Genomic DNA, 25,737 nt, shown 5'->3' on the forward strand with positions numbered 1-25,737 from the left:
TAATACCTAATATAATAATGTTTTTTTTCAGTGTAAAGATGTTTTTTGTTGTTAATTTGTTGCAAAAAAAAAAAAAAACACACTGATGTGGCAAGCTATTAGAACCGAACTGAACTGAACCGAAAACTGTGGTTAAAAACCGAGGTACATATCGAACCGTGGACTAACTGTATTGTTGCATCCCTAGTGTATATGATTTTATTTTCACCACCTGCGAACTCACAAAGAGCTCATAAAAGGCACTTTACCTATTCGTTGCTCCACGCTTGCCCTCTGTTAATTTTGTTTCGGTTACACTGCTTGTTCCCTTTGTGAAATCATGTAGTATAGCATCACATCTTGTCAATACTTCCTGTTTTCTGTTCATGTAGCATCGTTTAGAAGTTCGTTTAGAAGTATTTGGTCCTTGTTACATTCATATTTAATTCAAACCGCACCAGAGTTCATTTGGAAGCGGACTGAGACCCATCTTTTACTCGGTGCACTTGTTTGGTGTGCTCCAGGGTTCGGACACAGCGTACACAGTTACTCAAATGAACCGCACTAACAAAGCACCATTGAACCAAACATGACAAATGTGAACACACCCTAGAGACCTTTCTGACCCTGCATAGACAGCAATGCAACTCATGAACGCACTTCGAATACTGACACAGAAGAGAAGAGATTTTTTAATAAAAACGCTAATTTTGTTTTCTTTGTGCACAAAAGTATTCTCATCTCATATAATAAAATTCATAAATTTGGTTGAACTATTTTGTCAATGTTCTTACTACCTTTCTGGGCCTTGAACATGTTAGTTGCATTGATGTCTATGCAAGGTCAGAAAGCTTTTGGATTTTATCAAAAATATCTTCTAATTGTTTTTGGGGTTTTTTTCAGTGTAGCATTTATCTGAGCACTTGTGCTCCGTCAGCAGTCTGTCAAATAATTAAAATCGAATTATCTTTATCATCTGTAGAAATAGCATTCTGTTTGATGACGACAGTATATTTGGTCTTTTTATTCTGATCCCATCATCAAAGGAGTTACATGGGATGAAGTGAGATGTGTCCAGTACTTTCCACAACACAGACAGATGTTGAGCAGGAGAACAGGCTGTGATGTACCTCTGCAGAGCCTCCCGCTGAGCTCTGAACGCTGGCTGATTTCCCCTCTCTTTGAACTCATTGGGAGGAGTGTCTGTCTGAAGTCTTGTCGGCAGGCGAAGCCAGAGGGAATGTCCTGTACAGAGAGACAGGGTCCTCGTTGAATGATATGATTAATCCAACGTGCTCGTCAACATGCAGGACTGGTGTTCGACAGGTGTTAATACGCATCTGTACGTGTACATCACTTGAGGTTTATTAGACTCAGACTGCTTCAGGATATCAGCAGTGCTTGGTTTCAGCCCAGAATATGTTTTTTTTCATTTCACTTTTAAATATGCTAAAACAGGTTCAGATGATGCTGATGTCCTGCTATGTATGTAGTATGATTTATGCAGCATATTCTCAGTTGGTATGGTTTTAAATTAAATACTGAAGAACAGTAAAGGCACAGTAAAGGTTATCATGAATGAATATATATATATATATATATATAATTTTTATAAAATATCAAAATTATCTTCTCTAGAGTTCATTTTTCTAGCTGACTAATAAGTTTATGGTGACCGAATATGTTTCTATCTGAGGTAAATGTAACGTTGACATATTGTTTACAGAGCTGTTATATTGATGATTTTGCACGGTTGAAACACTAATTGAGTGATTACATGAGACAGAATACCGATTTCAGTAAGTTGTACTCTTTCTTTTAACATACCTTTGGACGTTCATTCATGTTTATTTCAGTGTAACTGGTATCAAAGCGGACATGATCAGTTTAACGCACGCCTCGCAGTCCGCTTCTCTTGAACTGAGGTGCTACAGCGATCTGTCACTTCACACTTCACAACCAAAACAGTATTTATTGTTTGAATACTGTAAGAAAATGGACAGAATTTGAAATCTGAGACTTTGTTTCATATCAGAAGTAACAAATTTTAAAACTTACTGCGATTTATTGAATGGAAGACATGCTACAATGTCCCTTTCATAAAACAGGCTAGACTAATCGATTCTTGGGATTTCAGAATCAATATTGTTTCATAAAAATGAGAATCAATTAAAATAGTGAAATCTATATTTTTTTTTACCCAGCCCTAATATCTGTTTAATCCACCCTGCAGAAATGATTTTATGAGTTGTTGTGTTTCTAAAATGAGAGAGGAAATGGATTTTACCTCAGCACTTTTGCCCTTGCAGGTCACAAGGATAGGGTTGCTGGTTGTTTGGGTAGATATGATGAACAAGGGTTTGATCATTTTAATTCTCACAGATGCTCAGTGCTGGAGTTAACAGCAGGACCAAGGTCATGTGTTAGCTGTTCCTCTGTAAATAGACAGTCTGTAAAACATTAACTGCCAGATGCTTTCTGCAGGCTCTTTAGATGCAGTCCTTCCTGATTCTCTCTCTGCGGAAATTTCAGACTGTCTGCTCTGAAGAAACCTCAGGTTCTGCCCCACCCAGTCAGAGGCATTTTAGCAGCAGGGAACGGGCCCCACGTCATGGGCTTCTACGGGACCCTCAGCATCAGCTGTCTCCTCTGGCATGCACAGGCCACTGGGTCTATCCCTTCAGCATATGCCCGGAGTAACGCAAGGCTTAGCAGAATTCCTCTTTGGCGTGACATCTATTGCTCTGTAGTCCATGAGTGAACTTCAAATAGAGGTTTCACAACTTCACAACAGGTTCATCAAGATGGATCTATACGCATGTGTAACCTTCTTAACCATACCAGTACTGCTTGTGTTAGAGTAACCTTTAACATCCTGGGCATATTCCCTATCAGAGCTGGAGTCTGTGGGGCTTTTTGAGTTGATTTATCTGTAATGACGATGTGTGTGGGCTGTTCACAGTGATTTGTAGCGACAAAGAGATCTGAAGTCATTAGCTTTTAAAAACAGTTAGCAGTTTGAATGACCGATGACAACTTTTTGCATATATGATTTATTTGAGCAATTACTCATTTGCATAAAACTTGATATGTATGTGTGTATGTGTGTTCAGTATAGAAATAATGAATATTTATAAGATATTTGAAATTATTTTGATGGTGAAATAAAATTAAACAACATTGTGTACAATATACTGTGATACTGTGAATATACATTAAGTTTCCTGAAGATTGTGTCTGTATATTAATTGATATTTTTAAAGTGTATCTATTTTAAACCACAGAAGCAAATCGTTCAATTTTTTTTTTTTCTATTCGTTTTTCCATGCATCAAACTATTTTAGTGATTTAAATCAAATTAGTGATTCAATTTAATTTGCATCATCACTCTAAAATGTTTACAAAAATCTTTTTCTATTTTAAAAATGTATGGGATATGGAAGCCCGTTTCCATCACTAAAAGTAAAAAGTAAAAAAAAAAGGTTATTGCGACTTTTTGTCTCACAATTCTGACTTTTTTCCTCAGAATTGTTTAATATAAACTCGTAAATGCGAGTTATAAAGCCAGAATTGTTTGACAAAATCTTGTTTGACAATTGTGAGAAATAGTCAGAATTATGAAAAACAGACTCACAGTTCTGACTTTTTTCCTCAGAATTGCATCATATAAACTCAGAATTGAGAGAAATAAAGTCAAAATTATGAGATACAAACTCACAATTCTGCCTTTTTTTCTCAGAATTATATGATATAAACTCGTAATTGTGAGTTATAAAGTCAGAACTGCATGATAAACTCAGAATTGCGGGAAATAAAGTCAGAAATTTGAGATAAAAAGTCACAATTAATTTTTTATTCAGTGGCAGAAACAGGGTTCAATAGTGGGAAACGCTGTGTTTACTAATAAATTATTTTAAAAAATGGTATTCTTATCTTAAACATTTGAAATCTAATTTGACTGAATCATTTGGTTAAAGTTTAAATGAGAGCACAAATATTTGAAACTACTGCAAAATAAAATAAACCACCTAGTATAACGTATTTTTAAAAACAGCTTCTTTCAGCTGATTCTGCCGTGCTCTCGTTTATGATAAATTGATAAGAAATGTTTTTTTTTTCTTTGCTCGTCTCTGCAGGAAAGAGCAGAATGTCTTGTCTCCAGTCAACTGCTGGAATCTTCTCTTGGCTCAGGTGAAGAGAGAGAGTCGAGACCACGCCACTCTCAGCGATCTCTACCTCAACAACATCATCCCACGCTTCGCCCAGATCAGCGAGGACTCAGGACGCCTCTTCAAAAAGGTGACATTTGTCTTCACATACCAGCCAGTTTCTCTATTACAGCCTCTATATTGGTCATTGAGCTTGAGGCCTCATTTTTTATTTGCTTTTCAGTTCAATAGATCTGCTTTTCAGTTCAATAGGTCACTAAAGTTTTATTAGAATTAAATTATTTTATGTGTAATATATAATTTAATTGGTCAGTATTTATATTAATTAGGGCTAGAAAAATTTGCATGTTAACACTTAGGTTCACAAATGTCTTCTGTGGGTTCTTATATATTCTTATGCTCATTAAAGCTGATAGTGAGATGATTAGAGTCTTAAATCAAGCAAAAAATCTGTGCCCTGTCGTATTTGCAAGATGCGAAAGAGCATCCAGCCTTTGGTGTCTCATTCCGCTTGGCTTGTCTAGACTGGTTAGACAGGCAAGAATTCAGGTCGCTCACTATCTAGTTCCAGAGCTGTGAAAGAGGTGCTTTCTTATCATCACATTTCCAAGTCCCATTTGTTATCCAGGTGAATCCAGTATGAAATCCTAGTCTGTTTAGGGTCAAATCCAGTTTTATTAATTGAGGGAATAAATAAGGATGAGGGAACCTCCACAGAGTATCTACTTAAAGGGGTAGTTTACCCAAAAATGAAAATTCTGTCATTAATTGCTCACCTTCATGTCGTTCCAAACCCATAAGACCTTAATTCATCTTTGGGAAGGCAAATGCTATTTTTAAAGAAATCCAAAAGTTTTCTGACCCTGCATAGACAGCAACAAGGTAGTAAGGACATTGATAAAATAGTCCATAATAATGTGACATCATCGTAAAAATATCTTAACTTGTGTTCTAAATAGGGGTGCTCCGATTGATCGGCTACCGATCATTATCGGCCGATAATCCCTTGGGGATCTCATAAACCGATCTAAAGCTGATGACGCGCCTGCCGTGAGAGGTTTGGTGTGAGAGGTTTGGTATGACATGCAGCGGCACCGTCTCAGGCACTTTTCGACGCGGGTAAAACAATTATAATGCTGAAGGTGAGGCTTATAAAATAATTTGAAAACCTTATGTGTTTTCACAAACAGCGCGAGTGAATGACCGCGCGCTCTCTCTCTCTCTCTCTTTCTCTCTCAAAAGTGCGTAAATGGCTTCCAATCACCACATCGCGTCTGACTATAAGCGAGCTGCACAGTTGACACAGGAATTGGTACTTGCAGAACAGAATCAGTGTCGCATCATCGCTAAAGTTTGTAAACTGCATTTCTTTTTAATTCTTTCCAGCGTTTAACCATTAAGCGGTCGCGCGCTCTCCTGGAGGCTGGGCGCTCATGCACACTCGAAGCTTAAACACATAACGCACATTCACATACCTCCGTTTGCAGTGCGTATTTTTTTCCGTTCGCAGTGCGTATTTTTTTCCGTTCTCATGCTAACGGATTAAAGCGTTCAAGCTGCACATGGTTGCGGTCTAGTAGTGCGTTCCAGGAGCAGTGTATCTGCAGCAGTGTAGAGATCGTTTCCGCACCGAGTCTGTGCTGCACGCGCAGAATTAAAGTGACAGCGCATTGTTTGCGGTAAATATGCTGAAAAGGTATTTTCAATAACGATGTGTATATATATATATATATATATATATATATAAGTCTCCCCTACACCCCTCAAATTAAAAAACTCCCCTCTCAAAAAAAAAACAAAAAAAAAAACACATCAGGCCCTGAATAAGTGTCTAAAAATCCTGATTGTAGTATCTCTATAAATAATTCTACATGATTAATAGGAGGCTTTAAAAAGATCGGTATTGGTGATCGGATCGGCAGATACAGCTTCCTGTGATCAGTGATCAGTGATTGGCCTCAAAAATCCTGATCAGAGCACCTCTAGTTCTGAAGATGAACGAATGTCTTACGGGTTTGGAATGACATGAGCATGAGTAATTAATGACAGAATTTTACTTTTTGGGGTGAACTATCCCTTTAAGGTTTATTGCAACTTTGTCTTCTAAACTTTTCTAAAAAATCCAAACCAAGAGGGATAAAGGAATTGTATTTCCCCCCCCTGTATATCTAGTGGCAAGTCTCACAGACCCCAATCAGCACTTCTTTCTCTCCTGCTGTCTCTCTCTCTGTTCCTCAGTTCCCATGAGAGAGAGAGATGAGGCTTTCTCCTCAACTCTCTCTGTCTCTCTCTCCTGTACCCTAGCTCACCCGACCCTCCGTGCTGCAGGAATAACAGTCCTTTAATTGAACGCTTCCGGCCAGTCTGTCTCTAGAGGCTTCCTGCAAAACGCTGAAGTCTGTGCGATTGGGATTACCCCATGTCCCAGTGCCACACACCTCCCACCTGTCTTAAAAGTGCTACGACATGCTGGAGAAATTCTGCACTCTAAATGCAAATACAGTCAAGGGAGCCGTGTCCGGAGGAGGTTTACGACTTTATTGAACCATAAGCACAGACACACAATAAAGGAAAACATCCTTCAAAGTAGAGAAAGAGAAATTTTTGCCAGTGAAATTTTGGATCAGTCCTGTTCCCATTATTCAGTGCCTGATAAGAAATGTAGCACAATTTGATTTGCCTACTTTTATCTTCTATTATAATGGGATATGTTTACATTTTACCATATTTTCTTGAGTAAAAATTAGTAGATTGTAAAGCATTTTTAAGGTGGCAGCAAATAGTGGAGAGACGCAATATAACGGTATCATATTGGTTATCTTATATTGGCATTTTTAAAAAAATAAATATTAAATATATAATATAAAACATATCAAGCTGCATTTAATTTATGAAAAATGCAATAATGTTGTGACACATTACAATTTAAAATTAGTGTTTTCTATTTGAATATATTTTAAAATGTAATTTATTATTTCTTTTTCCTGTGATCACTCTAGATTAATTAAGTACAGGATAACTGACAATGAGTCATTGATTTATTAGAAAATAATACACACCCGAGGTGGTGATGCATGGTGTTACACATCGGGTGTGCATTACTTTTCTAATAATTCAACAGACCGGAGTCAGTTATTCCGTTTATAATACTATTACCACACCTCAAATATTGTTCAGATGTTGTATTTTAAGACATTAGTCAGGTTTTTGTCCTTAAAACGCTCTTGCATGTAGGACTAATTTCTTACATATCCCATCAACACCTTCATTTTAGACGTCATTTTAGACCTAGTATCGGAGGCCGATATGCAGAACCGATATTTATTTACTATTATAAAGTAAATCTGAGTGAAGTAAGTCCATACTTCACTTTGGTTTTTCCTCCTTTCAGTCATCTTAAAAAGTGTTGAAAATTGGCAGTCTTTCATGTTAAATTTAATCTTCATATTACAACAGTGAAACATTTTATTTATAAAACGCATCAGCTGCAACACTAATAAGCAAACTAAATGTAGAATGTAAAAGGTTTTCAAATGGAGAAAATAAATAAAGGACAGGAGTCATATCAACTTTTAAAACTACAGTTTATAAGCCGTTTAATAGCCGTTTAAGCCTATATGTGACTCCGACTTAATGAGACTAATGAGCATACAACAGCAAGAGAATTAAATTCAGCGCTTTCAGTTCCAACAGGTGCTCATTCATGGCTGTATATTATTCAGTTCAGGGAAAGTTATTGGGACAGGACTTGACGGATTATCTTACGTGACTGTGAGTTTGTCTCTATTTCTTATGACGCTTTAAGCCTATACGTGACTCCGACTTCACGAGGCTAATGATGAGCATATAGACAAAAGAGAGAGAATTCAATTCAGCGCTTTCATTTCCAACATGTGCTCATTCATGGCTGTATATTTTTTAATTCAGGCAAAGTTATGTTTATTGGGACAGGACTTGACGAATTATTTTACCTGACTGTAAGTACGTCTCTATTTCTTAGAGCCAAGTTGCATAAACTAGCTACAAATCAGGCATTTATGTATCACATCTGAAGTAAGCATTAATGGCTGTTATATTAAATAAAGTTTACTGATTACATCAAAGCAAGAAAGTAGGCTATCCTTTACCTTTGCAGGCCATTGTTGTCGGTCTCCCCTCAGGCGCGGTGCATACGCACAATTCTCAAAACACCCACAAGATGCCGGCATTTATCGGTAAAATGCTTAAATATATGGAAAAATATCTGTAAATCGATATATATCGGTTGATCTCTACCTGTGAGTCTGTTTCTTAACAGTGTTTGGCAAAACTTGACATCTTTATTAATAGCGAAACTCTTCATCTATTTCATACTATTTATAACAGTGCCATATTAGCTCGCAAGTGAGAAATGTTCTGTAGCTTTTAATTTGTTAGACTATTTTACTGAAAAATCGCCAGAGCAGCACTGAAAACTGTCCATACTGTATGCGTGAGTGTGTATGTAAGGGAGAGGGAGTGGGAGAAAGAGAGTATGTTCTTTTTGTACATAATAAAACATAATAAAATTTCTGTACAAATTTTGTGGTCAAAACATGGAAATAATTTGGCGTTTTATCCTATTGTTTACTATATTTATTTATTTGGTCAGTGTTGTTGTGGGTTTTGGTTCCTTTTGTTTCTGCTGTAAACTGTAAGGACCTTAACTTAAATCATGTGGCAAAGTGATATGGACATGTAAGCAAAAATATCGCTGCAATTCAAAGTAACAAATTGTCTCCAGGCAGCGAAATGCGGATTTGCAGTTATCATTTCATGGTAATATTGTGAATTGTGCAGTAAAATCATATCCTATGTATTGTATTATTGTATATCGTATTGACAAGTCATCAACTAAATATACCATCTTAAATTCTGCATAACTGGATGTTTTTAAATAAACACTGACAAACTATATACGTTTTTCAGCTGGACGATATATATAACATTGATATAGGTTTAGACCAACCTATTTTGTATTTACAAAATGAGTTCACAGGCAAATTTGCTTTATTCATTTTCCCTGGCGTCAAAATCAGACACATATAACTAATAGAATTCACATATAAGTGATAGAAACACGATTCCTGGCTGTATCAATATCCATTGACCACTGGATATTGAATATAGAAATATCAAATGATTTAAATAACTAAAAAGATCAAATGAAACTCTAAAAATGAAACTAAAACTGTCAGCAGATGGCGGTAAGTCACTGGTTTTGTCACTGAATCATTCATTCAGGAATGAAGCAAGTGACTCTCTTTAGAATGGCTAATTGATTCAATGACTCAGATTCGTTTAAAAACGCACGTTCATAAACGGAACAGCTGTGTTTGAATAGAGATGCAGCTCAGCTGTGACTTTGTTTCAGACTATTTTCATTGAAGAAACTGAGCAAAATCAATTAACGTTAGTGTTGTCAGATAATGTAATTTAAGACACTTAATATAATAGAATTTGCGCGATCTTTAAGAGTTTAAAGTAGAAGTTGCTCAATCATAACTTGGAGAAATAACGCTGACTAATTACATAATTGTACGGATTTAAAGACATCAAGCTTTATTTCCAATATTTGAATTTCAATACAGCATAGAGCAATATAGTAACAGAGGCTTGTATTGTGTTATTTATTGTATATTCGAATCAACTTCAGATACTAATACCAGATATATGTTCATGTTTAATATTTCCTGCATAATTCCTTACCTAAAGAAATATATTTTGTGTTGGATCAGTTAACTGTCAGCAAGTGCGCAGCTGACACACCCACCTGAACGATTGGAAAACATCGCTTATTCTGCTCGAAAAGACGATAAACATCGCAGATAACATTTTAAGTAAAAAATAATTTACATACACATTGCCTAAAAACTAGTCCTGTGTGACTGATACGCTTAAAATCGGGTGATTTTAGGTCAGCGGATTAGCTGTGAGTCAATGGTGCTCTCTGCCGGTAGGGAATAGTAAGATGGCGGATCGAACACTTAAGGTGGCTTCACTGCCTAAGGGCAATTTAGAACGCAATGAGCGATCCAGTCATTATATATAGATCAGTGGTGCAAACCCTCTATTATTAAATCTATTCGCGCTGAAGGCTCTTTTGCCACCCAGTCCGGCTGAAGGGGCGTGTCCCGGCGGGAAATTGACGTCAATGCATACGCTCTATACATATTTTGGACTATGGAGGGCACCACTGTTTTGATTACGTAGAACGATTGCACTGGTACTGAGCTAAGCTATTTCTACCGCAACACAACTCGGAATACACAACTCAGAAAATAAAATACTGATACAATGACCACAGCTACTGAAAGAGCTTACAGGATGTAAGTCTAAACGCATCTGGATATCCAGTAAAATCCACGCTGAGAAACTCCTTCAGTGGCTGCGGCGTCATGATAATAATATTTAGATTTATTAATATTTAATATAAAATATTTAGAGTCTTTGTGGGGGAAATCTATGGTACAGCATTAGTTTAAGCCTATGCTTTTATCCATCGCCACCTGTAAGCTCTTTCAGTAACGTTAGCTGTGGTCATCGTATCTATGCTGTCCTCGCAACTATGTAGCTCTGAAGAGTTAGACAACTATCAATGTACACAAAGCAGTTTATACATAGCACATAAAACTAACAGATTTATTAAAAATAGTCAATAACTTACAAGCATATCTTTCTTCAAGGCAATGACCGTTGGCGAGCTGAACTGAAGTTGTTGCTCCAGGTAGCTCGTTGCCGAACTAAATAAATACCGCGTATACAGAGAAGAGTTATAAAACTGCGATATTGAAAATGGCCTGGAGGTGTCAGCCATACACCATGACCAGACAATGGGTAGAACAGTATCAGTATTTTATTTTCCCAGTTTTGTTGTGGTAGAAATAGCTTAGCTCAGCGCTAGTAGCTCACCGAGTGCAACCGTTCTACGTAATCAAAATAATGGCGCCCTCCATTGTCCAAAATATGTATACAACGATGTGGATTTTTTAAATAACATAAATCTTTCATGGGTTTTCTACTACATATTTCAGTAAGAGGCATCATTTACACTATATTAAGCCATACAAGTCTTAATATCTAGTATTCCCTTTAACTACGGCCACAATCCATTTTATTTTTTTCCCCCAAATTCAGTTTTATTTTTTCCCCAATTCCGTTTATTATTATTATTATTATTATTAATATTATTATTTAATTTTACTGGTTTCCATTTTTTTTTTTCCATTTGTTTTTTTCTGGATTCAGTTCATGGTTAAATTAAATTTTATAAATCATAAAACAGTTTAACAGCAAAAATGTTTTACTTTTTTATTTTCTTTTTTTCTCATAAATACTGTGTTCTGTATTTATTTTTCTCATTCATTCAAACACATACACGCAGAACATGCAGGATAGATATTTAAAGTATTTTTGCAGTTTAGTATTCACAGACACTAGTCCATAGTGTTTTGATTTAGGTGTACTGACCTACTGATTTATTCATTCAAAATTTGGCAAATTCCACAATATTCAGTGTTATACAGTAAATTCCATTTTTATGACTGGATTCCGTGATTCCAGCTGCATTTTTCGCATTGCAGATATCGTAGGACCCTATTTAAGATTCAAGCGTTCAACAGCTCCATAGTATAATATGCTGATAATGTCATTATCTAACTCTCACTTAAAGATAATCTTTAAAAACACTAATCTTTAGCAAATCTCGAAATTAATGTCAGTTTTTCATACTGTAATGCTGTGATGTGTAAATTCACTTGCAGCATTTAAAACAATTGATTTAAGTTGTTAGTGTTTTATTTTTAGACAAAAGAGTGTAGTTTCAGCCATTTAATATTAGTGATTTATTATGACATTTATTATTGGTTGATCTGTATTGGCCAGAATTGTAATATCAGTGCATTGTCCTGTTTGGAAAAACTCTTTGGAGACTCATTTAGTGCCACTAACACAAGCTATGATGAAAATAAACTGAAGTCATTTTTCTTTATTAGGAAAATACAATAGACTGTGGAATATTGGCTGTGCTTTGGACTCCAGTAACCAACAAACATTATACATGTCATGGACTTATTTCTTAAGCATTTCTCTGCTGAAGTAGCTCCGATCACTGAGTTCAAGCGCAATGTTTTATTTATCTATTTATTTTACATAGCACTTTGAATCAAGATGAAGGATTTTCATCAGTTCAACCACATGCCCTTGTTTTTGGGGGGAATTTGTCATTTTCTGGCACTGATATCGAGTGTCAGTAAACCAATCCGCTCACACACACCCCAAAGTGATGCTTCTTTGACAGATTTGTGCAGAACCAAAACCAATCTCCTGCCAAGCTCACCGACAAACGTGTGATCTTTTTCATTTAACAAGTGCATCTCGCCATTAAAGCTCATAAATCCATGTCCTCCCTTCCCAGTGTCTCTCCCCTGTTGCCCAATAGATTTATAGAGGCCTTCATGGAAAATCAATAGTTTACTCCCATTTTTTGGGCTCTTTGTGTGTTGTCTTTGGAGTGTGTCTCCGAGCAGATGGAGGAAGGCAGCTCTGCCTGCTCCGACCACACTCCTCAAGATCCATTTCACCGCAGGAGTGTTATGCTGCTTAGAGGGGAAGTGTTATGTGTGTCTGTGAGTGGCAGAGCAAGAGAGAGAAACCAAAAGTGGAAAGGAGTAGCTTAGACTCAACAATCCGAATAGAAAGAGCAGGCTGAATAAATCCATCAAATGTTCCTTGCTGAACTGATCTGAAGTAGGACAACCAGTAAGGCAGACGGGAGCCAGACCCCACTGCACGTGTCTCTCCCAGCAGGTCTGTAAGCACAAATGAGCTTACAGACGTCAGCTGGGAAGACCATATGCTTCTGAACTATCTCCACACCTTCAGTTTAACACTCACACATGACAGGAAAATACAACGGGACAACATTCTCATGAATAAAGTATTTGGATGTTTGTTTGGAGGTATTTTTAGGCCTTTCCACTGGAGAAATCCACTAGTCTGAGGTTGTTTCCAATTATGTTGTTGCACCAGCCATTTATGGCTTGAGTGGTTATTTTTGGGTTTATGAAAACCTGGAACAAGCACTTATATATAAGCACTTATATGTGTTTTCCTCATGAGATTATGGTTGCTAATTATGTGTGTTTGTGATTAAATTAAGAAAAGATTAACAAAAGTTTTTTTTTCCTTCCTCTTTCTTCAGTCTCCACTGAGAAATATATAAACTTTTTAGTATTACAGTGGAGATCAAAATTAAAGATCAACCTATAGTTTCCTAAATTTCAAGGTCACTGCTTAGTCCTATTTGAAGTTACCCTAACAGGTGTAAAAAGGCAGTTTTTTTAAGCATAAGTCAGAAATTAATTGTATTCTGAAGCACAGTATAAAATGAGATATTTTTTAAAAAACACTTAGAGATACCTCTAAGTTATTGGTGGTAATCTGGCACCTTTTGTTGATTACCTTAATTGTTTGACAAACCATATTTAACTGGCAACATTCCTTCAATTTTCACTGAGATTGGAAGATGGCAAGCTGTTCTAAGGTGTCTGAAACTCTGCGATAGGAGTTTGTCCAGATGAAGGACAAAGGGATGACCCTTTCAGCCATTTCAAGAGAAGTTGTTCATTCCAAATCTGTGATTTCTTGAATGTTGCAGATTTAAAATGACACTAATTCATTTAAGTCCCCCAAAAAGACTGGCTGTCCGTGTAAGACAAATGCACAAGAAGACAGGATAATGCAGAGACACTCAATGGGGAATCGGTTCAGCCTATTCTAATTCTATCGTAAATTATTCTAAACTTTTACACAAAATGTGCCCTACTTAAGGGCCACTACATGCCAAAAATAAACCAGATTTATCATTTGCTTTAATTTTATGCCTTAATGCAATAAAGAGCATTTTTGACGACATCTTGTACACCTTAAAACAATAAAATGTAATTATAGTAGTTTGACCTTCAGTCAAGTGGATGAAACTTCGATATTGTACAGCAGTGTTATTTACATTTATATTTACATTTATATTTATGTTTTGGTGACATTTTAATATTTTAAAGAATGATGTGCATAATTTTTTTGAAATATTAGACATAAAATGTATTATAGCAAGGGTGTCCAAACTCAGTCCTGGAGGGCCAGTGTCCTGCAGAGTTTAGCTCCACCTTACCTCAACGCACCTGCATGGAAGTTTCTAGTCAAAACTACTAGAAGGCAAGCCTGCAACCATTAGCCAAAAAAAGTGTAACTGCTAATGCTAATGCTTCCAGTCTGGCAGTACGTGGGAGAGGAGACCAGAGGGATGTAAAAGGTGGAGAGGCTTTACTGTGCTGAATAAACAGCTTTTTAGTGGAAACAGCTTATCATTTAATGAATCAACAGCCTACCTGTAAATCTTCAACATGTTTTACACTAAACAATACTTTTGGATAAAACAATTTGAGATGGTCCTGCTTTGTTAAAGAAGTCACTGATTTTTGCAACAGGTGTGATTTAGCTTACGGCACTTCTCATTCATTCACATCTGTAGTTTCTAAAGTTCTTTTGTTTGTGAATATACACTGATATATTAGTTTTGGCTGCATCCAGCAAATACAGCGCAATAGAAAGGCATCTTGTCTTGGCATTGTTTCACTTGTCTTCAACTCTTGTCTTTAACTTTGTCTTCTTTTGCTGTATTTTAGTGCCAAGTTATGAGCTCAATCAGCTAGACAAAATTTCTCTGGTATGTTTAGAGAGGTGAGGTGAGCATCTCCAGACAGGCCGTTCATCCTCTGCTCTGAATCTGGGTGTTCTCGTGCATTCTCACATATTACTCAGTCCATTGCCTCCAAATAAAACCCATCAGAGGTCCATTATGAATGGCTCCCCAAAGGGGATCTCCTACAGGACGCCTCCGCACATCCTACTCATCCATCTCAGCTTTCAAAGGGTTAAAATGAACTCCAGTCTTTCCATCCAGAATGGAACAGGAACTGTGTGACTGCACAATCGCTGTTTGTGAAGACTGACAGATTGACTGTTTGTGAACACACTATCAATTTCACTCTTTCACCCTTAACTTCCCTTCTGTCTTTTATGCCCATGCACACACTTCATCTCCTTTCGGTCTCATATTTCCTCTTCTGTCACTTCTCATCCGCAAGAACTTAGGAGCTGATTGACATCTGTCCAAAACAGCCATAAAAGCCTCATTCAGACCTTCAAAAACAGGAAAACCTACAAAAATGTCAATGTGGGGAATAGGGAAGAAGTGACTTAGTCAGAGCCCTCAGTGAAGCTAGACATCTTCTTGGCTGGCTCTCAAGTTATGAGCCCACAGCGATTGAAGTTTGGACTTGAATTCGCAAGCACTTCATCTTCATGTCATGCTGTGTCTTCGTTCCAGAACTTCCTCTTACAAGACACAGCATCCACCAAAACGACAAACCAGAATTTCCATCTCACACAGAGTTTACCAGACCTCTTTATTCCACAGTCTCTATGAGGAAGTGTTATCAAAATAACGTATTATAATGGTTTCCAGTTTTAGTTAGGCTGTATGCTTTTTGACAATCATTGTAAACTGATTGACACTGAACAGAAACATGTTTTTACATTGTCTGTACACTTCAGCATTGTTGAACCGCTCTAACAGAAGTATAAGCTTTAGACAAGTGCACAAGCGGAACTAACTTGAAGTAGCGATGCTAGTGACTTTTTATGGTTACTCTTCCAGGATAAAAATTTACTTACCCCCGGTGTCATACAAAATGTTCATGTCTTTTTTTTCTTAAGTCAAAAGGAAATTAGGGTTTTTGAGGAAAAAATTCCATGATTTTTCTCCATGTAGTCGACTTCAGTGGTGACCAACAGGTTGAAGTTACTGAACGGGCTAAGTTACAGTTTCAGTACAGCTTCAAAGGGCTCTTGCACTAGCTCGACCTTACGCATTACGAAGTCATGTTGGAAAAGTCATGCGTAGGTGGAAGTACAGACTCAGTGTTTACAAAGCACACGTACAGAGACAAACAAACACTCTTTACAAAAAAAGGTAAAACAACGATGTTGGATGATTTTGAAGTTGAAGGAGAAAATGAGATGGAGTTTTTCGCCCTACCCTACCTTTTTGAACCGAAGTACACTAGAACTAATCATGCATGATTACGTAACGTGATTACGTAATGCGTGCCTTTTTTTTTTTTTTTTTTTTTTTAAGAAAATGATAGATCATTTCACTAGATAAGACCCTTATTCCTCAGCTGGGATCGTGTAGAGCCCTTTGAAGCTGCAAAGTACAGAATGTATACTGTACATACTGTACAGAATGTACAACTAGAAAAAGACTGACCATTGATCCTCATTCCTCACGCTGAAAACTCCAATTTCCATGTGCCCAGTGTGCAATGTTTCAGTATAATGTGATGATTTGGGCAGGACTGTATTGAACTAGATGCGTTTAAGGTTAGCTGGTGATGACCTCCATTACTGAGAGGGCAGAAAAGCGTCTCATTGGTCTAACAGTGACAGCTTCAGGGCTCACGGCCCAAAAATGATAGTCGGTTGTAATAGAGAACAGGGCACTACTGTTAATCATTGATCTACACTATTATCTCCCTCCATTTGTCTTATACTAATGTTTTTTCTTTTCTCTTACAGAGTAAAGAGGTGGGACTCCAGCTGCAGGAGGATTTGATGAAGGTCCTGAACGAATTGTACACGGTAAGATACAAACACAGCCAATATCTCTAGTTCCTCTGCATTGGCCTGCTGCAGCGATGAGGCATTGAGTCTCTGCTTTGGTCGAGTGGCTTTTTTGGTCTCTTGTGGTTGTAGTCCAATCAGTATTTTTGAGGCGTGGAATTGGCTATAGTTACTTTTTCTTCATGTTGAAAATATTTTGAGAGCTTTTAGTCACTGTGTGCCCCCTGTGTGTGGTTGTGTTACAGGGTGTGTCTGAATTGTAGTTTTAAAGAGGCCTAGATGGAACTGTTTAATCTCTCCTTAATGTTTATGTGCCTTGAAATGGATTTGTGTGTATGTGAACAAAACAGAGTTTTCCAGACAGTCCTTGTAATTCCTCAGTAAGACAGGGAAACATGAACAAGTAGTGAACGATAGTAATTATAGTCACCAGCCAGCAATGAATTTAACCAGCTGGCACGCAGATTGACTACTTGTAGCCTACCTGAGACTCAAAAGCAGATCTATTGCTTTTGCAGTGGCACAGTGGAACACTGAGGAGTATAAGAGCTCTCCAAATGGTGATGATGCTCTCAGGATGGTAAGAGACTCATTCGTTACTCGCTGCAGTTGCAGAAGATATTATGATACTCCAACTAAGCTGTATGTTTTATAGACTTCCTCAAACTTAAGTCACTTTTTTTAAAATTCTCTTCGAATTATTTGCCACAGAATATACCGTTTTTTAAATGGAAAATGTGAACAAGCTACATTTCCACTAATGAGGTCATGGCACTTTTCATGAACATGGTACAAAATAGGGCCTTATACAGGACTCTTAAACAGGAATTTTTCAATAAATCATCTTTAAATGCAGTGTTATTCTAATATTAATTATTTTTATAATCTTTTAATTTTGTAAATTTTTCCCCCCGATCTAATGTTTATATTTTATTTTTCAATAGATCATCATTAAATGCAGTGCTATTTTAGTTTAATTTGTCTATTACTAGTAGTATTTATTAATATTTTGTATACGATTTTAGTTTTGAATTTTCAGTTTAAGTTTTAGTGGTTTTGTTAGATGCGTTTGTAATTATTGCTTCTTTTGTTTAATACGTATTTCTGTTAAGCTTAATTCATTTTGTGTCAGTAATTTTAGTAGCCAAGGCAACATTTCTGTTTTTTTTTAAGGGTCCCCCCCATCTAATATTTATATTTTATTTTACTTCAGCTGTTAATAAAACTTAACAAAAACTGTTTTAATAGTTTTAGTTAATAATTACTAAAACAAAGTGTTGATTTGCCAACCTCAGGAAGACTAGCTAAATTTTATTTTATTTTTTGTTATTTTCTAGAAATAAAAATTTAAATTAAATAGAACAAATGTATTAAAACTGAACAAACGAACAAATAAATAAATAAATAAATAAATAATAAATAGTAATAGTAATGATTTATGTAACATCTAATCATTGTCACTACAAAAGGATTTGTGCCTTTTACACTTATAAAAGTAGTAGAGAAGTGGGATACCAACATGTACCCTATTTTTGGAAAGTGCCTTATACGGAACTCCGAAAATGTTTACATTTTAACATGGAAAAAAAAAAACCTTTAATGGCAGTTAACCTCTGTTTTAACCCTCAACAGCAGTCCGATTACTGTTTTATAGACTTAGCGTTGCAGTATCCGTACCACCGCAGAGACCCATGGCCAGAGAGTTCCCTGGCAGTGCCGAAATTAGCAATGGTGCACGGAAAATTCAGGGATGATTCAGTGGATGTAAGTCATGTTGTTATTATCCTGCTGGATGATACTGGTGTGCATCAGTGCTGCTAACAGCACAGTGTTGCATGGGGCTTCCACACGTACATGCCTTTAATTAGCAGCGTAGCTTAAATAATCCTAATGATTTCAGACTTTTATTTTTACTGGGAGAAAAAATGAAATTAGAAATGCCCTTTGTAATTCGCCACATATTTTTGTATTCCTTGTTTTTGTGGGGGAGGAAGGAATAGTTTGGGGTTTTCAGGGTGGGGTGTTCTGGGCTCAAATGTGGTAGGAGGAGGACCCGTGATATTGGCCTAGTTTGAATAGATTCCCCCCCGTACACATCCACACATGTTCTCCTGGGAAATGACTGTAACCCATTTCAATACCCCATAAAAAGTAAGCAAATCCTTTAATTAAAGAGTTAAAGATGATGAAAATAAACCTGGCACCATTTTTAGTGACATCTGTGCTTTATATGAAGAAAGGAAGGAATGAATGGAAAAGCTGATGATGATTATCTCAGCCTTTTGGATCTTAGAGGAACCCCACAGGGCCGAAAATGGTGAAAAACGTGACGAATCGAGTTTCCTCTTAACAATCTTCTGCATACTTTTGCAGAAGCTCAACAGTGGCTAGTTCAGTAGTTCACCTAAAATTAAAATACTTTTTCACGTATCATCATCATTTACTCACCCTCATGTCGAACCTGTATGACATTCTTCTGTGAAACATTTTTGGTGAACTTTTCCTTTAAGAACTGGAAATGAGCCTGACACATCTTTGCACTTTACAAGAGCAAGAAAAGGCCATTGAGGCCCGCCTACATGTTTGCCAAATTCCTCCTGTAAGTGTTTCCTATTAATGATGACATTGCAAAGAGCTTACTAAATTTATTATGCCCCTCATGGAGGCTGACACCCTCATGAAAGCCGGTGTAAATGGAGGGAAATGGAGTCCATTAACTTTCTCTCTCTCACAGACAGGGAGTGATGGCTTGGTATCATCTCTCTGGTCTTGGCAGCGCATTTGATTGCAAGCACAAGAATGGCGTCACTCTGTGACATTCCTCTCAAAGGAGCAGAAGTTTGGAATGAGATCCTCCCTTCAATCCCAATCCCAAATTTAGCATCTGCTGAATACTAACTATTAAGCTTGGTGGTGTCTTCCTTGGCAACAGTCACCGATGAGAGTTTCACCATAGTCTCTCATCGGACTTAGACGTAATTGCTTTTTATAAGGGTTGTATAATTTTATGTGTTCCTTGCTATTTGTAATGTTTTCTATTTTATATTATGGAATAGTAATACATATTAATGTATTCAGTTCAGAATGAGATGTTTTTGCATCTGAGTTACATAAATGGCCATTTTAAGTTTTGGAAGTTATAGGAAAACTTAAAAGGATAGTTCACCTAAAAATGAAAATTCAGTCATTGACTGGTTACCCTCGTGTCATTCCAAACCCGTAAGACCTTTATTCACCTTTCGGAACACAAATTAAGACATTTTTGATGAAATCTGTGAGCTTTCTGACGCTGCATAGACAGCAACGCAACTATCATGTTTAAGGCCCAGAAAGGTAGTAAGGAAATAGTGCATGTGACATCAATGGCTCAACCTTAATGTTATGAAGCTACAAAAATATTTTTTGTGTGCCAAGAAAACAAAAATAACGGGTAGTTTGTAAGAGTTTACCCTCTTTTCCTCACTTTTCTTCACTTTTAAATAGCCTGTAAATGCTTGTGCGCATTTTACTTTCACTTTCGAAGTAGCGGCAATTCAGCGTCAGTTGGCTGGAAAAAAAACAGTACGACAAACTCACTTATATTAAACATAGAATGTTTAATTTATATAAAACACACCATGCTATAGACCTAATATAAAAAATAACTTACACAAAGTTTAAAAAAAATGAAAATCAACAAACACGGTGGAACCAAATAAATAAGAATAAAACCCTTCCCAAAATCACCTTAGCTAAACGTCAAAAGCCAACAGGCCTTTCAAAATCCAAAATATTTTTAAAACAGGCGCTTTTGTAGTTTATTTCGAAAGTAAATCTGCCGCCACCGTCTTGTCTTTCTCACCTCACTCGTTAGCTCAACTCACTCTCCTCATATGATAAATAAAATCTGACAGCTGTTTGGATCTCTAATGTGACTGTTGTTCAGCACTGCATTAAGCATCCACATTCAGTTTTTAATTGTAGTGTCTGTTCTCTTAATTAAACTGAACGGAATGATTTTTATTACTATAAAAAAAATCAAAACGACCGTAGGGGGGTGAAACTGGTGTTGTGGTTTAACACCGGTAAACACCGGTAACACTGACTATCGCAACATGCCTAGTGTGGAGTGTCTCTAACTCCATCTCTGCATATTGCTGTGAGTTTGGGTTTATTGTAATGCTCATCTGGGAATGCAACATGCACCATTTCATCAGATTTGTAAGATAAATAATTTATAAAACTATGCAAACACAAGAAATTTCTAAATAAAAGCTCAAACCCTCACTCTGTGTTTACGCGTTTTGATGTCTGCATATTCAATAAATTACAGTGGTTGTAGCGTTTCACCTAGGTCTATTTTAATTACCAAAAAAATTAATTGTAATTATCCGATTTCTCGATTAAAAAATTTAACAATTACTTGATTACTAAAATAACCGTTAGTGACAGCCTAACTGTCTATGCAGGGTCAGAAAGCTCTCAGATTTCCTCAAAAATATCTTAATTCAAAATAATTAATGCAAAGATGAACAAGCTATCCCTTTAATTTTTACAGCGTATGGTAGAGTATACATTTACAGTCTATGACTCCTGCATTGTTTGCAGTCCATATAAAAGTAATAAATCTGTGCTGTGCATTTGCTTCCTCCGTAGTTTGAACTGACAGGGTACTAGTAATAAGCAATAACCAGTGTTGGGCACGTACCTTTAAAAAAGTAATTAGTTATAGTCACTAGTTACTTCTCACAGATAGTAACTGAGTTAGTAACTGAGTTACATCATTATAAAAGTAACTAATTACCAGGCAAAGTAACTATTGCGTTACTTAAAAAAAAATCTAATTTAATATAACTATAAAATAAATATAGAACAGTGTATACTAATCTACACTATTTTAATGTTCTTGTGGGCAGTGTTGGGAATGTTACTTTGAAAAGTAATTAGTTATAGTTACTAGTTACTTCTCACAAATAGTAACTGAGTTAGTAACAGAGTTACATCTTTACAAAAATAACTAATTACCAGGGAAAGTAACTATTGTGTTGCTTTTTAAAAAAAAAAAAAAAAATTAATTACATTTTTAGTTTACTCACCAGACTAATATTAAATATCTGATATAATATTATAATTATAATTAGCATTCAACTTTAGCCATTAGAACTTTAGTAATTAGAATAACCATGTATGAATGCATGTTTGTCATGTTGACTGAACTTAGGACTGGTGGTGATATTGTTTGTAATTTAGTGTTTCTATGAACGTCTTGTTGCTACCACAAATTCTACTATTAATAACAATATTAAACACACTAAGGTTTAATGAGCTGCTGGTTCATGAATATTAATCACGCTGTCTGCGTTCGCTCGAACTGATTTGCTGTAATCAAAACAGGGACGATAATAGGTGAGCGCCAGCCAATGAGATTGCTGTTTGCACATTAGTTCCGCCTACTACCGGAGAAACCAGCAGTTCTTAAAAGCTGAAGTATTCCAAAGGAGCTCCGTTGTTTTGACAGGAAAATACAACAAAGAATATCGTTTACACGTAGCGCGTCAGTTCTGCATGGTATAAGACTCTGTCGCTCTGTATCTTTCTTTGGGTGTGTGAGACAAAGTGACGGCTAGTCGTGTGCCTTCACACTAGAGTTTACAGCTCGTCAAATACAGGTACGCTGCGCATCCATTCAGATGAACTGAAAAATAAAATTATAATAATATTATAATAAATGATAGTAACGCCGTATTTTATTGGCAGTTATCGTAACGGCGTTGTAACGTAGGAAACAGTAATTCGTTTGATTACTCGTTACTGAAAAAATAACGCCGTTAGTAACGCCGTTTATTTATAACGCCGTTATTCCCATCACTGGCAATAACGTCAATAAATTGGGCAAGATTATGTAATTTTCTTCAGCAAAGCAACTCTGCATGAGTTTTAGTGCTTGTGATGAAAAGTCATTGTCCCGTTGCCTCTCTGCCTGTGCAAACATATTGAGCTAAAAAAGGTTCTGCATGCCTGACTGTAAGTGTAAAGCATTTGTTCTGAATGATTTCGGTCTTGTAGCTGTTTATACAGGTTGTGTTGTGAATAACTTTTGAGGCAGATACAGTAGGTTATCAGTTCAGGTCTTTTCATCTTTCAGCCCAGTTCTTGCCTGTAATTGTTCCTTTTAAGCTACCTTAATGAGCGTGACCACCTGTAAGGATCCTTTTTAAAAAAAAAAAAAGAAAAGAAGAATAACACCACAGCACATATGCAAAAATCGCACATTTAACCTATTCTCTACTGCACAGGTGATGAAGACCTATCACATGTACAACATGGACAGCATCAATGCCGAAAGCAAGCTGAAGGAGGCGGAGAAGCAAGAGGAGAAACAGATGAGCCGCAGCGTCCGACATGAGGACAGGCAGACCCCACGCTCGCCCGACTCCCTCACAAACATCAAGATTGAGGAGAAACACGTGCGCCGCAGCTCCGTCAAGAAGATTGAGAAGATGAAGGAGAAGGTGAGCAGTAATATCACAGGGTTCAAATGGGGTGAGAAAAGAGTTCATGGAAAGAGAAATCAGAGTTTCTTGGACAGTTTAAACAGAGAATGTGGAGGAAAGGTGAACGTGGGCAGGAGAAGAATGAACAGATGGAGGGAGATTGCAGGGAAATGGGAAAGGTGACAGAGTGGGAGTTGAGAGACAGAGGCTAAAAGAGGGAGAGCATAGGGAGCAATGAGCTGATGAAAGATACAGAGGATGCCGTCACTGCCAGATGGTGTTGAGGGTCCTAAACCTGATCCTGGACAGCTTTAATGACCTGTTGACAGTGGTTTATTCAATTTATAACATGTGTCAGAGATGTAATCCATGCTTATTATGCCTAAATAATACTATGTACTATATACTCTCCGGAATACGTGATTCTGATTGGTTAGTCATGGCATTCTGCAGTCACAAAAATGAAAATAAAATAAAACGGGTGACAAAATAAAATAGGTGACTAGCAAAGGTTTATTCATTTAATTTCATGTAATTTTACAAAAAATAAAATAAAATAAAATAAAACACCAATGGTCTTTTCATAATCAAAAAAATAAATAAAAATGAAAATAAAATAGGTGACCAACAGTGGACTTTTCATGTCAATAAAATTAAATTAAATAATAATTAAATAATAATTGTAATAATTAAATAAAATCAGTAACTGTGACAGTGGTCTTTCTGTGTTCATTTACATGTTAATTTTGTAATATTTTCAATGTAAAATACAGCATAATGTACAACCTGTACAAGCTGTTCGTCATCACAAAATAAACTCATTAGTTTTAAACAAGGCTTGATCTTACACCCTCGTATTTTTGAGATTCCAGGCTGTAAAATTCCAGAAATTTCCAATTTGACATGGTAATCCTAAACACTAAATGGCAGTTTAATTCAGCAGATGAATGTCTCCCCTATGACTGTGTGTACTGTGTTGTAGAATGTCATTGGATGATGTAATGAGATGACATGGGGTCAAGGGTCAGGCATTAGCATGTCTGGCCCAGATATTGTAGTCAATCCATGTCTTTGTTTTTCTGGAGTCCTCTGGTTACCATCTCTGTCTAGTACCACCAGCTTACGGAATGATTGATGGGATCATCGCTGGGTTGTTCCAGGGCCATCTCTGTTTCCACAAGACCAACAGCAGCTCCTCTATGTGTGTCCTGCTAGAGAGAGCCTGTGGTCACCCCAGCAGCATTTACAGATGGAAATGTAGTGCAGTTTGTGGTGGCAGCCTATTCAGGGCAGGCTAGAAGAAGCTAAACAAGGTGCCATCCATTATGAGCTCACGTTTTAATGTTAGCTTTAAAGTTTTGTTCACTCAAAAATAAGAGGTCTGTTATTCTTTTCCTACCCTCACGTTGTTCCAAACAGTTAAAAAATATTAAAATACATGTTTTTCACCATAATACTATGACTTCATGTTTGACTTTGATTTTTTTGCGCGACAGTAGCAAACACTGACGTTTAAAGTTACTGACATCCAACTTGAACCATATTTGTGAAATGTTTGTGCACATGATGCTTTTGTTGCTAATGGTACTTGACAGTCTGTGTTTGTTACAAACTGTGGAAAAATCTGTCCTTTTCTTATCCATTGTCTCATCCTCCTGGTTTTACTTTTTTTATTCTCAGCGGCAAGCGAAATACACTGAGAACAAGCTGAAAGCCATCAAGGCCAGGAATGAGTATCTTCTGGCTCTGGAGGCCACCAACAGCTGTGTCTTCAAATACTACATCCATGATCTGTCTGACCTCATAGATGTAAGTCCAGCTTCATCTCATTACTTCAGAGAGCCAGTTCATGAAATGTTTTCAAGGTGTATCACAAATTTTCCTTATTAGACCTCTTGATATTTGTTATAATGTTATAATGCAGTTAAGCTCAACTTGTTTGAACTATAACTTGTTTGTCTATGTAATATTAATGTTTTTATTAATATTTTAAATGAGCTTTTAGTAATTTTGTTAACTGCATTTGTAATTTTTACTAGGATTATTTATGTATACATTTCAGTATTTTTAGTTCTTAGTATATTTAGTACCTTTTTATTTCAATACTTATATTTTATTTAATTTCAGCTTTAATTCAGTTAATTGCAATTATTCATAATAATTTTATTTGTTGTTTTAATTTAATTTAGCGGATTAGTTCACTCCAGAATTAAAATTCCCTGATAATTTACTCACCCCCAAGTCATCAAAGATGTTCATGTCTTTCTTTCTTCAGTCGAAAATAAATTTAAGGTTTCTGAGGAAAACATTCCAGGATTTTGCTATAGTGGACTTCAGTGAGGATCAGAGGATGAGGTTGAAGGTCCAAATATAAAAAATAAAAAAAAATGATGTGTGTATTTTTTTGCCACAAA

General features: G+C 36.5%; 1 protein-coding gene across 3 annotated transcripts in view; it reads left to right on the forward strand.

Annotated features, from left to right (window-relative positions):
- Window positions 1-25,737, forward strand: part of srgap2 (SLIT-ROBO Rho GTPase activating protein 2) — a 138,335-nt gene that overhangs the window by 75,605 nt on the left and 36,993 nt on the right. For all 3 annotated transcript variants that reach the window (XM_051122167.1, XM_051122169.1, XM_051122168.1), the window contains 4 exons: window positions 4,116-4,278; window positions 16,806-16,868; window positions 23,126-23,341; window positions 25,004-25,132. In XM_051122167.1, coding sequence (XP_050978124.1) covers window positions 4,116-4,278; window positions 16,806-16,868; window positions 23,126-23,341; window positions 25,004-25,132 — 571 coding nt within the window. The remainder of the gene's footprint in view (window positions 1-4,115; window positions 4,279-16,805; window positions 16,869-23,125; window positions 23,342-25,003; window positions 25,133-25,737) is intronic.

This window comes from Labeo rohita, chromosome 11 (genome assembly GCF_022985175.1).
Source record: "Labeo rohita strain BAU-BD-2019 chromosome 11, IGBB_LRoh.1.0, whole genome shotgun sequence".
Classification (NCBI taxonomy): domain Eukaryota; kingdom Metazoa; phylum Chordata; class Actinopteri; order Cypriniformes; family Cyprinidae; genus Labeo; species Labeo rohita.